The 13,576-nt window shown below is 43.1% G+C and overlaps 1 protein-coding gene across 4 annotated transcripts in view; it reads right to left on the reverse strand.

The window, feature by feature from the left end:
* The window catches only part of DYNC1LI2 (dynein cytoplasmic 1 light intermediate chain 2), a 39,231-nt gene that overhangs the window by 11,807 nt on the left and 13,848 nt on the right, over window positions 1-13,576 (reverse strand). For 2 of the 4 annotated variants that reach the window (XM_047078526.1, XM_047078523.1), the window contains exons 7-12: window positions 12,566-12,701; window positions 10,392-10,503; window positions 9,757-9,816; window positions 8,941-8,982; window positions 8,429-8,546; window positions 6,329-6,445 (exon numbers count right to left, since the gene is read on the reverse strand). In XM_047078526.1, the coding sequence (XP_046934482.1) occupies window positions 6,329-6,445; window positions 8,429-8,546; window positions 8,941-8,982; window positions 9,757-9,816; window positions 10,392-10,503; window positions 12,566-12,701 (585 nt within the window). Of the gene's footprint in view, window positions 1-1,763; window positions 4,730-5,671; window positions 6,213-6,328; window positions 6,446-8,428; window positions 8,547-8,940; window positions 8,983-9,756; window positions 9,817-10,391; window positions 10,504-12,565; window positions 12,702-13,576 lie in introns of those variants that run through there. The other 2 variants (XM_047078525.1, XM_047078524.1) reach the window with 2 other exon arrangements.

Raw genomic sequence — 13,576 nt, forward strand, 5'->3', positions numbered from 1 at the left:
TTACAGGTTGTCCATCCCTTCTACCTGTATTCTTTATAGATGAGATATTTAAACTACAAAATGTGAAATGCCACAAATGGAATGGGTAGATTCTCCACAGGTACAAATGGAGTTGCTGGAACAATGCAGAGTTTCCAAAAGGTATCTTCAGGGCCAAAAATCACATTGAAGACCGACCATATGCCAAGTGCACGTGTACCTCCTCTACTATTCACAATGACCGCAAAGAAATTTTATACCACTTTTACAGAGGAAGTAGGCCCAAAAGGGATGAAGTTCCCCAGTTTGGGCTGCTTTCTGGTTCTGCTTCTTAATCAGTTCCTCATCTGTCCAAACTGTACTTGCCTGGGGCACCTAGGTAGCTCAGTCAGTTAAGCATCCAAGTTCAGCTCAGGTCATGATCTCGCGGTTTGTGGGTTTGAGCCCCATGATGGGCTTTGTGCTGACAGCTCAGAGCCTGGAGCCTGCTTCAGATTCTGTGTCTCCCTCTCTCTACCCCTTCCCTGCTTGCGCTCTCTCTCTCAAAAATAAACATTAAAAAAAATTAAAATGGTAAATATTATGTTGTGAGTTATATCTCAATAAAAAGAGAAAAGGATGGTTGGTTGAGAGGGCTCCCACTCATAAAATCTAGGGCAATGTGAGCATCAAAAAGAATGAGTTATTAGATTGTAACACTCTGAATCTAAAAATTCACAGTAAAAACAACTACCCAAAAAGAGCAGAAGGAAGAGAACTCCTTTTTATAGATGAATGCCGGCTAATAAATGCAGGAGGAATGATGGGATAAGAAAATTATCACTTAAGACTCCTAATGAGGAGCGATTGGATGGCTCAGTAGGTTAAGCATCTGATTTTCGCCCAGGTCGTGATCTCACAGTTCGTGATTAAAGCCCCACCCCACATCAGGCTCTCTGCTGTCAGCGGAGAGAGCTTTGGACCCTTTTGTCTCCCTCTCTTTGTGACCCTCGAGTGTTCTCTCTCAAAAATAAACAAACATTAAAAAAAAAAAAAAGACTCCTAATGAGATAACGGATTTAGGCAAAAAATCATCAGCAGGTGCTATAACCAATGGGTAAAAAGGTGGCTGAAGACCAAGATACTCAATAGTACCACCCAGAGTTTACTGGATAGATCTGGGGGGCACCACCTTAATCAAAGAGAATCAAACCTAACATCCCAATACAGGGACAACCTAATGTGATGCACTAGAACATATGTAACCTCACTTATGTAGCATCCTTGCAAAAGCCATTTAACCTGAATCAAATCATGAACAATGAGACAAACCCAGAATGTGGGATTTTCTATGACCTGAACTTATTCAACACACTTAAAATAAGTGTAAGAAACAGAAAGGGGGCATCTCTAAAATGACAAATCCGATTTTCTTGAACATATTTTACTGTTCTCTATTTAAATAGATAAAAAGGATTATGATACAGTTGCTCTGAAACTCCTCTACGAAGGTGAAGTCTTCCAAATTAGCTAAGTGAAAACGAGCTCAATTCAGACAATCAAGAATTTATCTAAGAGGCAAGAAAATATGTTGGATAACTCACAAACACCACTATACTTTACCTGCAGCTTAGAACTCCACATACTTCAAAATATGGATTTAACAGTTTTCTTAACAGAATGTCTAATAATTTTTAGTGAGAGAGGTAAACATTTTTTGCCACATGGTAGGTATGCCATATGATTAGCAGACAATTCAATCTCTCTCCAGTGAGATAATTTATCATAAAGAAAGTCACCAAAAATTGTAAGCAGTCTGGATTCGTGTTTATTGAAGCCAGTAATTAGAGACATCTTCTTTTCCAGCACTAGAAAGCAAGGTTCCACATGACTGCATAACTGTATCCGGTTAGAGCCACACCCCTGGACTAAGGCTGGTGGGGGAATAATCTGCAGTCCAAATTTTAAGTTAAAAACACCAATAAACTCAGTATAGAGACGACAGTGAACTTTCACTTACAGCATCAACATTGTTAAGGTCATGATGTACAGAGCAGTCACTTGCAACTTTGTTAAACTCATAAAATACGACATCATCAGTTTAAATAGTGATTTTTAAAATGCCAATCAAAAAAAAAAGTGCAAACAAAATTAAATAATTCTAGCAGCATACCCGTTGCATTTTTAGGAAAGACCAATTCATGGCCACATCTTCAAGGTTGGGCTTATTTCTTTGATTTTTCCATTTTAAAGACAAACAGCAGATGTAACCACTATAATATATATAAATAGTCAGAAAATTGTCTTTAATAGTCTACCATACAAGTGTATTCTGCAAATAAAATGAATTTTACTTTAAAAAGTAAAGGCTGTTTATTGTTCGGCCTTTGGTTCCACTGCTTGAAAACCCCAAAATAACAAAAAATATCTCCCCTCCTCCCACCCCCCCAAAAAGAACCCTGCAGCTCCCCAAAGTTGGTAGACTTTGGCAACCACTGAGCACATGACATATTACGCGCACCAGCGTCTTCCGCTACTAGGAGCAGCCACTCGTTACGAGAAACTCAAAGTGATCCCCAAGAAATCTTCCCTCACAAGACAGGTGTCTTAGCACTTCATCAGTTTTAGTACATCTTATATTGACACAAAAGTGCTTATTAGTTTAAATGACAAAAAAAAAAACTTTGTAAAAAGTAAAATTTTGCATTAAAATTTGAAATCACACTGTATCCCCCACAGGCATGTGCCTTTCGAATAATTCTGTCTTGTTTCTGAGGTCAATCATTTTGCCCCTACCCCCACCCGAGCTGCTGTAGAGAGAGGGACTAAGTGACCCCCCCATCAGTGTGGCCACAGCTGTTGGGCATCTACTGGTCACTACACCACAACTATCCTTATACAGTCAGTTTACTGTCATTACGTGGACAATCTGGTGATTGGAAGCCACAATACATTAAACAAATAACTGAATTTAAAAAGGGGTGGAAAAGTGTATTTTTAACAATAAAACTGGCACAAAAAACATGTTTTTATGTTTGTCAGAAAGGCAACTAAATACTCAGCTTTCTCCTTAACAGTGTTCAGACCTTTACAAAAAAAGCAATTCAAGACAGTCTTATTAGAGTCTTTGTATATACAACACAGGATATTAAGTTATGCCCAGTACTATGTTAGTGGTCAATCAAATCTGGTATGTAAAAGTGATGTTAGGGAAGTTATTTTCAGACACAGTATAACAAACATTCATATAAAAAAAGTAAACTCCACATAAGTGAACTGTGGTTTTTTTCCCTTGGTTTGACAACAAATGTTTTATATATTAAATCAATGGTAGTGTTTGCATTCAAATGTTGTGTCGCACATAAAATTAAAAGTGCCATTTCAAATCCACAGAAGTCATTTCTAGAATGGTGGTATGACATGATGATGTGCATGAATTTGCTCTACACGGAGACACGGAAACTCTTGTTTCCATAAGAAAGAAATGCTACATTTTATGAAAAACACAAGTAAGAGAAATGTATCATTTCCATTTGCAATATAAAACATTCACACTTATTTGTCCATCTGATAGCACTGATCAGACCAGAGAGCTAGGACAAGACCCTTTTGCATCAATGGAACTCTGTGAAGGTATCCACAGACCATAAGGCAGGGATTGGTGCAAGCCAATTCATCAGAGTGCAATTACATTACAAACCTCCCTCAAACTTTCTGTAGCACACTGCATTATGGTAAAATGAGAGGTTGGTCACCCATTCTCTGTTAGTAGGCCAGCCTGTGGTAGTATAAAATTTTTTTTTTTAATTTAAAAAACAAAGCAGGAGCTATTTAGAAAACACAATGCAAAGTTAAACTAATTTTGTAACTGCTGACTTTAAACACACTCCACAGTGAATGCCCCCCCGACGCACATGCGTGGAGCCCAGCTCGTCCTGAGGACACGGCCTGGGCCACACGTGTGAGTCTCAGGCAGCTGCCATCTTCCCCACCCGTGTCAGCTCCACCTGACTCAGGCACCCCCACACTTTACACATCTTTCTTAAGTTAGAGATGCATTCAGAACAAATCTTATTCCCATTTTCTCAGTATTTAGTTTGGAAATACTTTTAAATCTTAAAAATGATTATTCGACTTTCTACCGAACACACGGTATTTACTAACACCGCTCGTCTCCTCCTTCCTCATCTCCTCCAACGTTCAGCTTCCCCACCGTCACTTCTCGAATTCCTCCTTTCCGTCGTTCTCTTTCCTGGACTTGCTGCTACTTAATCTGCTTCCCAAGAACAAGTGAATTTGCTAACACGCAACTGGTCAGACTAACCGCCCTCTGATCATTGATTTCCTGGTCTCATATGCTCCACCCTGAAAGAAAGCGGGCCATCTTTCTCTCGATCTACCCTCCCTTTCACAAAAGGCCCTGCTGCGCTTGCTTCTCACAAGAGAGCCACATGCCTGAGAGTCCAAGGGTTATCCTTAACAAAGGGGTCTGACACGTAACCTTCCTAAATGTGCATTTCATATTTGGACAAGCCAATGAAGTATTTTTTAAGTTCATCTCCCCTGCCCCAAAAAACTGATAGCATGTGCCATATCAGAAAAATCCTTGTCTTAGCAGATCAATATACATAGTTATTTGGTCATTTTACATATGCACTTTTTAAGGAGGATCAGGCTTCATTTTCTGTTGAAGAGTTTGTTACCATGGAGTCTGGTTTTCGAGTCATTCTATCCAGTTCTTCCTGAACATTTGTCAACACAGTCTTTTGTCCTTAAAAAAAAAAAAAGAAAGAAAGAAAGAAAAAGCAGCAGTGATGGGAAACAGAAAAGAATTTTTTAAAAGGAACATTTAAAATGATACAGATTTCTGTAATCACTTGTGGTGATAATAACCTCAGTAAGAATGAAAGCAAGCCTTTTTTTCATTGCAGTGATGACGAGGAGATACCCTAATTCAACCCTTCCTTCCAAACATGACAGGTCTGTGTTCCTCTGACTACATAACTGCCCCCTGCCTGGGCAAGCCTTTGTGCCAAATATAAGGGCCTTTCTGAAAACACTCTCACCACCCACCCCTGACCCCATGCACTGTCATCACCTCCTTGTTAGAGGTGGTGTGTGAGTTTCTGGCATAAGGCAAACTACTTTCTGTGCCTCAGACAGAACAGGTGTTTAGGTTTTGTTTTTAATTACAATACTTTAACTCATATGAGTACCCTGGAAACACCATGCTTCAATAAGAATATAAGACTAAGGTCAGACGTTTCAATCCTGCACAAAGTCAGTGCTCATATTTTTTTGTTTTCAAATGCTAGCTGGGACCTGAAAATGACCCTTCTCTCCTATCAGAAATACCAGCCCACAGCCTAGGCCACCAGACCAGGTGGAGTCTCTAAGAACTCAGGAGCCCCTGAAGGACCGGCTGACCTGAGGATGGAGTGATCTCCTGAGGGCCTCCTTTGATCTGAAAACACCAATTAGGGAAAACACTGTATAGGATAGTATAGTCAAAGGAAAGTTAAAAACAAACCCATTTTAAAATAGCCTAGTGGGGCGCGTGGGGCGCTCAGCCAGTTAGTGTCTGACTTCGGCTCAGGTCATGATCTCATGGTCCCTGAGTTTAAGCCCCACGCCGGGCTATGTGCTGACAGCTCAGAGCCTAGAGCCTGGAGCCTGCTTCGGATTCTGTGTCTCCTTCTCTCTCTGTCCCTCCCTTGCTCACACTCTGTCTCTCAGAAATAAATAAATGTTTAAAAAAAAAAAAAGAAAAGAAAAGAAAAAAAGCCTGGAGCTTCCCAGCAAAATGGGTAATTCCCAAGGAACTCGGCTCTTTTGTTTCAGAGGCCTCAAGACATACACTTGCTCTACTGGCCCACACGAAAGGAGTGTGGGTTGCCACAGAGAGTGTGCCTGTGACAAGGGGGGAGCTTCATGGAGCAGGAATTGATGACCCTCCAGTGAGACAGGCTCAGCTCATGGCAAGACTGGGGACAGTGAACAAATATCCTTATAAAACATAACAGAAAATTAAATATAATAAATAAAATATCAGTGCCACACCCTAGACCATGACCTCCAACAAACAGTTCCAATACCAGGGTCACATATTCAGTTTAGGATATAACTCAACTCACCCAATAGTCAGTTCCTGAGAACCCAATGTATACAAATCCCACCTTTAAATGTGCCAAAGAAACCTGCATGCTGTAAAGTGTACTGCTCAGTACAAGGTGGAGATGTGCTTACTTGCTTGGCTGTTGGGAACACGGAGGACGTGCACATCAGGTAAAGGCATACGCTCCTGTCCACTCCCCCACCTCCAGCACTGCTCAACCACAAGAATCATAGGTTTCCAAGGGCCCTTTAGTACCTGACTTCTTGGCTGCGCTCTGCACACCACCAGCACCAGGACTTCCAGGAGAACCTGTCTTTTTACTCAGCAGACTATTGAAGAAGCTGGCCAACACACCTTCACTTGCTGCGTTATCTAAGGAAACATTAAGAAAAAAAGCCTTACACCACCAGGATGACTCAATTACCACCACCACAAAACTAGTTTTCAGCTTGGAATTATCCATCTGTGGCTATCATCTTCCCAGGACACTGAGCACATTCATTATTGCCACTGCCAAGGCTACTTCCCTATTAACATGGTAAGTGCAAATCTGTTTAGATTTCCCACCTATCTGGGGACATAATAGAACTCATGCTCCACATCATCTCCCTGTCCATGAGGCAGTGTTTCCCAAAGTTTTATAAGCCCTTAACATTCCAAGGCTGATGTGAAAAGGTCTCATTCTGAGTTGGAGATAGCTACTGTACACATAAGAATTAAATAAAATTTTGTTTTGCGAGTTTTATTGTAACCAACACATTTAGATATTACTAAGTCACTAAGATAAGGGCTACTTAAACTTCTAAGTAACTGAGCTTGAAAAGAGAAGTGAAGGGGGAAGAAAATGCCATAGTTCATATCTGATAATCATTTAAAAATGAGAAACAAAATCAAGGACTCAAAATATACACTGTATTTTATTTTACTTATTTTTAAAAGTACTCACCACACCCACTATGGGGCTTGAACTCACAACCCCAAGATCAAGAGTCGCATGCCCTAGGGGCACCTGGGTGGCTCAGTCAATTAAGCATCCGACTTCGGCTCAGGTCACGATCTCATGGTTTGTGGGTTTAAGCCCTCCATCAGGCTCTGTGCTGACAGCTCAGAGCCTGGAGCTGGCTTCGGATTCTGTGTCAATCTCTCTCTCTGTCCCTCCCTTACTCGTGCGCTCTCTCAAAAATAAATAAACATTAAAAAAAAAAAAGAAAGTTGCATGCTCAACCAGCTGAGCCAGCCAGCCAGGGGCCCCTCAAATTACACATTTTTAAAAATTTACTACTTATTTACTTAAGACTTATTTTTATTTTGGGGCACCCGGGTGGCTCAGTCAGTTAAGCATCCAACTTCAGCTCAGGTCATAATCTTGCAGTCTGTGAGTTTGAGCCCCGCGTCAGGCTCTGTGCTGACAGCTCAGAGCCTGGAGGCTGCTTCGGATTCTGTGTCTTCTCCTGTCTCTGACCCTCCCATGCTCATGCTCTGTCTCTCTCTCTCTCTCTCTCAATAATAAATAAACATTAAAAAAAAAAAATTTATTTTTATCTTGTTTTGAGAGAGAGAGAGAGAGAGAGAGAGAAGTGGGGCTCACCCAAAGTGGGGGCTCATGCTCACCTGAAGCGGGGCTCAAACTCCCAAACGGTGAGATCACGACCTGACTCAAAGTCAGATGCTTAACCAACTGAGCCACCCAAGCGCCCTTATTTATTTTAAAAGTTTATTTAAGAGAGACACACAGTGAGCGGAGGAGGGGCAGAGGAACAGAGGATCAGAAGCGGGCTCCGTGCTGACAGCAGAGAGCCCAATGTGGGTCTCGAGCTCTGAAACTGCAAGATCATGCATGACCTGAGCCGAAGTCAGACGTTCAATTGACTGAGCTACTCAGACGCCCCCTTATTTATTTTTAATGTTTATTTAGTTTGAGAGAGCGAGCGAGCATGCAAGTGTCAGGGGAAGAGAAAGAGAATCCCATATTGACAGTGTGGAGCTTGATCCCATGAACTATGAGATTATGACCTGAGCCAAAATCAAGAGTTAGACATTCAACAGACTGAGTCACCCAGACACCCCTCAAAATACACATTATAAAGTGATTATGTTGTATTCCTCTTTGAAAGAACCTGCATGGCCTGATACAGAACCAAGTGTAAGGGCCATTGATTCCAACAAAGGAACCAGCCTTAGTGTCTGCCAACCACGAGCCCCTTCCCTTTGAGCGAAGGAAAGTGGAAAGCAGCCCCTTCTTGGGGAAGAGAACAGCCCAGTTGCCACGGGCCTCCACGTTCCAAACCCAGCCACATAGCCCCTTCAGAGCTCAGGCCCAAGACTAAACACTCTCCACAGAGGCAGGATACATACTTTTGATGTTTGGGTCCGGCTTCTTTACTGATGTGCCTGGGGAGGCACTAGGCACACTTGCTGGCCCTCCCCGGCCCTGAGTTCTTGGAGAGCCAGAGGGTCCTCTCGCAGGGGATTCCTAAGTCCAAAACCAGCTCAAGTTACATACAGGCATAAAAATAACAGGAAATACACATCCCCAAAACGAAGACATGCTCTGCAGGATATTTTTCACAGTGTAAGGAGAAGGGAGGTAGGACTGGGAGTTTGCCCCCAGCTCAGTCTCTTTCTAGACCTTAGTTTCTCCTTAGAGAAGAGACATCAAGATAATGAAATCTGCTCACTCTATTTCCCAGAGCTGTATTCCTTTCCTGAGTCTCCTACTATGTTCCTGGCCCTGGGCTTTTAGGGAAACCAAATTCCCTTTGAAAATACAAAAACCCACACAAATGTAAGCTCTTACAAATAATGGCATAAAGTGTGAAGACACCTACAACACTGAGCCTTGACCCCATTTAGTTTAAGGTACTCACAGAAGCTCTCGTGGGCGTGGCTGGCTGCTTGGCAAGGAGTGACTGCAAAGAGAGGGACACACTGGCCATTAATAGAGGCCTGCAGAGTGGACGGAAAGTCTGGAGAAACACTTCCCAGTACTCCACTAGAGGGCGCCATTAATAACAACCAAGTCACGTTTTATATTATACATGCAAAATGTTTAAATTCAGAAATTTGCTACATGGTGAAAAAAATAATTCAAGTAACCAGTTTTGGAAGCAAGGAGATCACAGAAAGGAGGACCAGCTGGCAAAAAAACCCCATCAACACCCTCCGCAGAGCTGCCTGGACCATCAGGAAGACCTATGACAGGTCTAAGTGGCATGTCTAACAATAGTCCTAGTAAAACAGGAAGGAGAGACTGGGTTTGCATTCTGAACTGTCAGCTTGTGGAAGTTACTCTCCTCACCTACAAAATGGGTACATCAGCTCACCTGCCTTCATGCACAGGGCTGTGTGGGGCTATGTGAAATAATGGAAGTGAAGTCAGGGCACTTGGTAAACTGTCAACACAGGAAGTATTATGCCAAAAAACCTAATTTCCAGAAAGAAAGGGTACTTAAAATGATACCAAGCCTATCATTGTTGAGAATCTGCAAGCAGGCAGGGGATCACCTGAGGCAGCTGGTCTAACTCCTACTCTGTACCAATGCCAGAAATGGGAGGGAACAAGGAGACCTGGTGGCAATCCCTTTAACGCTGCAAGCTCTTTGTGATGCCCTCCACCTCATCCCAGGGGACTGGCATTTCATGCAAGAGAAGGCATCTGCTCTGGCCTCACTGGTTTTTCTTACCTGTTGCTTCATTAGGAACACCTGCTCATCCTCGGCTGCCAACTCTTTGTCATGGACCAGCTGTGAAGTGAAGTGACATACTCATTTGTGGTCACAGGCCAAGAACACCCGAACTACTGTCAAAATTCTCACTGAAAGAAGAATCTTGGGCTCAGGTCTCAACACGGGTCCAGGGAGAATCCCTGCAGCAACAGCGCAATTATGTTTTTTTAGCCTGGCACCAACTCTATTCCAAGACCAGCCATGCCATGTGGCCAACTGACATTTTTAAGTGGCAGGTTCTCAACAACCCCTCTCAGATCAGGGCCTGAAGATCAGGGGAGCACAGGGATCTCCTAACAGTAATCCCGAGGTAGCGGTGGCATTGTCAGGACTTAGTAGGAAACTTCAACCCAACTCCTTATGGCCTTGTGGGCCCTCCAGCACTCACATCCCACCACCTGGAGCCCTTTACATTCACACCAGGCTTCACCTAAACTTTTTTTAAGAGGCTCTTGGCTTACATTTTTCTTCCCCCCAAAATGGTTCAATGTGTAAGACATATCTCTTTAAATGTTTCTTTTCCCATAAAAAAAAAAAAAAAAAAAAAAAAACACAGAAAAACGCCTACAACTCAAAGTGACTGATCTGGGTACCTTTCTCACAGGAGGTTTCACAATAAAATCTTCATATGCATCTTCTGGCTTCACAGTTGTGAAATTTTCATGTAAAATAGCTATTTTCTTTTCGTTGTCCCAGCCTGCAGGTCTAAAAGCAAAGAGACAGGGATTGATTTGCTTTTCCTGGGACTACCTTATAGCACATGTTAGGTAACATTCCGGGTTAGCGAGGACTCCTAGGTGAGACCCATTCCCACAAAATCTGGCCTGTAGCTGCTGGGGCTGGCTTGTAGCTTGTGGCAGGAAAGCCAAAATTTACTGCCGGCATAACCAATCAGATTGACATGGCAGGTTCTGTCCTGTACTGAGCTCATGGGGCCCAAAACCTAGGAGCCAGAGTCAGATCTTACTGACTCCACATGCTGACCCACAGGAAGTGTTCAGAGTTTTCACACAACTCCACCCAGAAGAGCAAGGACACAATGGGGCCTTGTTCCCACAGAGCGGAGGACATAGAGAGCAGCACAGACACAGCTCCGGATGAGACCGTTTCTCTTGGGCTTTGGTGTAGAAGAACTCAGAAGTCTTCTGAAAACAGTTTTCTTGTGGACTAGTTCATTAATTTTACTGGTGTGGGAAGATGTACCGTGGAACAAAGCAGGGCAGCAGGATCTGCACTCTCCTGGGCTGCAAACCAGAGGGACACAAGGAGTCCTTGAGGCTCCTACATAGGTGCTGCCCTGCTTGAGATCACTAAGCAGGATGGCATCCACGTTCCATTAAGTTAAGCCACGGTAGCCTACAGTTCCCAGATTCTCACAGGTCTCCCTTTCTCCACCTAAGTCCTACTTCACTGCTCCACAACCAAGAGGGCGCTCTTACCCAGGGTGCTCCACCCAAATGGTTTTGCTGACTTCACCAGTTCCCAAACAGGCAAACTACCAAAGGATCAAAGATTCAAAGGGACAGGGTATGATCAAGATACAGCCACAACCCAAGCAGCCTTTGGAAGGTGTGAGATGCTTCTCCTCTCCAGACCAGCCCTGATCCTCAACCTGTCTTCCTGGGGCGTCCTGTTCCTCAGGATCACAAGTAATTTGGGCACTCACGTATCATTCACTGAGCTTGTGTCTTTGATGCCTGTGTGATTGCTCTGGACAACAATCCTCTAAAAGCCACCCAAGGCTCTAGCTCTGCCATCTGTGAGGAGCCCAAATGAGGCTCTCCCTAAATGTTCAGGAAGCAACCTATTCAGTGCCAAGAGCTCTTGGCTATCACATCTTCAGCCTTCTGAGAGGCTGTTCCTCCTACCCCTCCATTCCTTCTAGCCTGCCTAGCACACACACACACACTCAGCCTTCCAGCATCACCCCTCTGCCCTCCCTGCCGCACTGCCTCCACTACCACTCCATTACTGCTCCACCCCTGCCCTCCAGTGCTGTGTGCAGGGACCATATCTTGTTCACTTCTGTGTCCTTAGCATAGAACCCAGACACCTAGGAAGTACTCAGCAATTGCTGAATGAACTGTAATTCTGAAGTCAAGAGGATATCGAAGCCTACAAACACTGATCTACTAGCACAAGTCCTCTCCGAGGCCACACAGCTTCATCATTCATTCACACATCCAAAACACTCATCATTTTCCAGTGACAGAAAAACACAAACTGGAGCAGACAGGTATCTAAGTCTCTGCCCAGGACAGCAGCCCCCGTGGCTCCAAAGTACCAAAAATACAACACGCATTCAGTATAGCCAAAGCCCATGCTGACGGGTACACCAACAAGGGTGCCTGCAATCATCTCTGCCAATGGGCAGAGAGATCACATGCTTCAACAGAAGGCATCAGGGTCCCCAAAGCCCAATTCCCTATACTTCAACTCCTTCCTCCAGCCAGTATTCTACCGGAGTTGACAATAAGTGGCAAAAAAGTCTGGCTTAAGTTTTGGTACCTTGCTCTCAATGATGAAAGGCAGCACCCATGACCTCACTCCACCTACTTCCCTTAGACTGAAGCAGAATGGCAAACAGTCTAGAAAGGATCTGGGTATATCTATCCCCTGTGAGGTCCAGGCCAAGCACTTTGCCCCAAGGCAGCAGAAAGCTGGCGGTGTACGAAAGAGACAGAAGGCACCTTACATGGAAGGATAAAAAGAAAAGAGCAAATGTACTATGAAAAGAAGCATTTGAAATCACCTATAAGGAACTCACATAAAAACTGCATCCTTTTCCACAACTAAGGCAGGTGTGATAAAGTGGAAGCCATACGTTTTATGAACAATGTACTTATACAACAAGTCGAGGTTTTTCTCCTCCTTCACTGATGTGTAAATCAAGGCTGCTCCATCTAATCAATCTGCTTAAGGAAAACCAATTCACTGCAAGAGACAAAAGCAAACATAGCCAACCATAATCCTCAAAGTACTACTCACAGGCTAATTAGTTTTTGATCAACACATGATCAACAGAAAGTATTAAAACTTTTAAAACTAAAACGGTAATAATGACAGATGAACTATGTCAAAAGCATAAAGGATGTCAATGGTGGCAGGCCATGTGGTTCATTTTTTAACATGCAGACTGTTGTCTTTTGACCCGTCAGGTTGGTTCATAAGCAGTCAAGTTAATGGCTCTGAGATTAGCCCAGGAAAACACCCTCAGCATATCCAGGGTGCAGATTCTTTCCTAGACACAGATGTTCACACGTGATCCAGTTTATTATTAAGCACATCTTCTGTAAGAGATGGGTACCTACATGTATCAGCACCCTCCACTGAGCTGGACAAGATAAAAGGCCCAGAGGAAGTGGTATGGGGATGTAGCACCACTTGCTACTGTATTTTCACAGAAGTATAACTCAAAAGACTGCTGACGCAGTATCTCTCATGGACACCACACAACATAAACATATGGGAAACTCTTTGTAGCATCTATAACAATATCGTGTTGGGTAATTAACCTTTTTGCAAAAAAGCAAAGTTTAAAAAGATTTCCAAGATATGATGAAAGTAGTTTTGGTAGTAAGACTATCCATATCAGCTTTCTTCTTAATATGAAAGCCTATCAAATGTACAGCATTAAAAATAAAAATAAATGAAAGGCAGACACAAATCAGTAAGTCTCAAATTCCAATACAGTAAAATACAAAACTAATAAAAAGATGTATACAATTTTTCCCCGGCAGAAGACCATTCTAGATTCAGGAAGTTCTTTATCTTTTTG

The sequence above is a fragment of the Lynx rufus genome, unplaced genomic scaffold (assembly GCF_022079265.1).
Source record: "Lynx rufus isolate CCGP_SWC_20201006 ecotype Redwood Valley unplaced genomic scaffold, mLynRuf1.p SCAF_16, whole genome shotgun sequence".
Taxonomy (NCBI): Eukaryota; Metazoa; Chordata; class Mammalia; order Carnivora; family Felidae; genus Lynx; species Lynx rufus.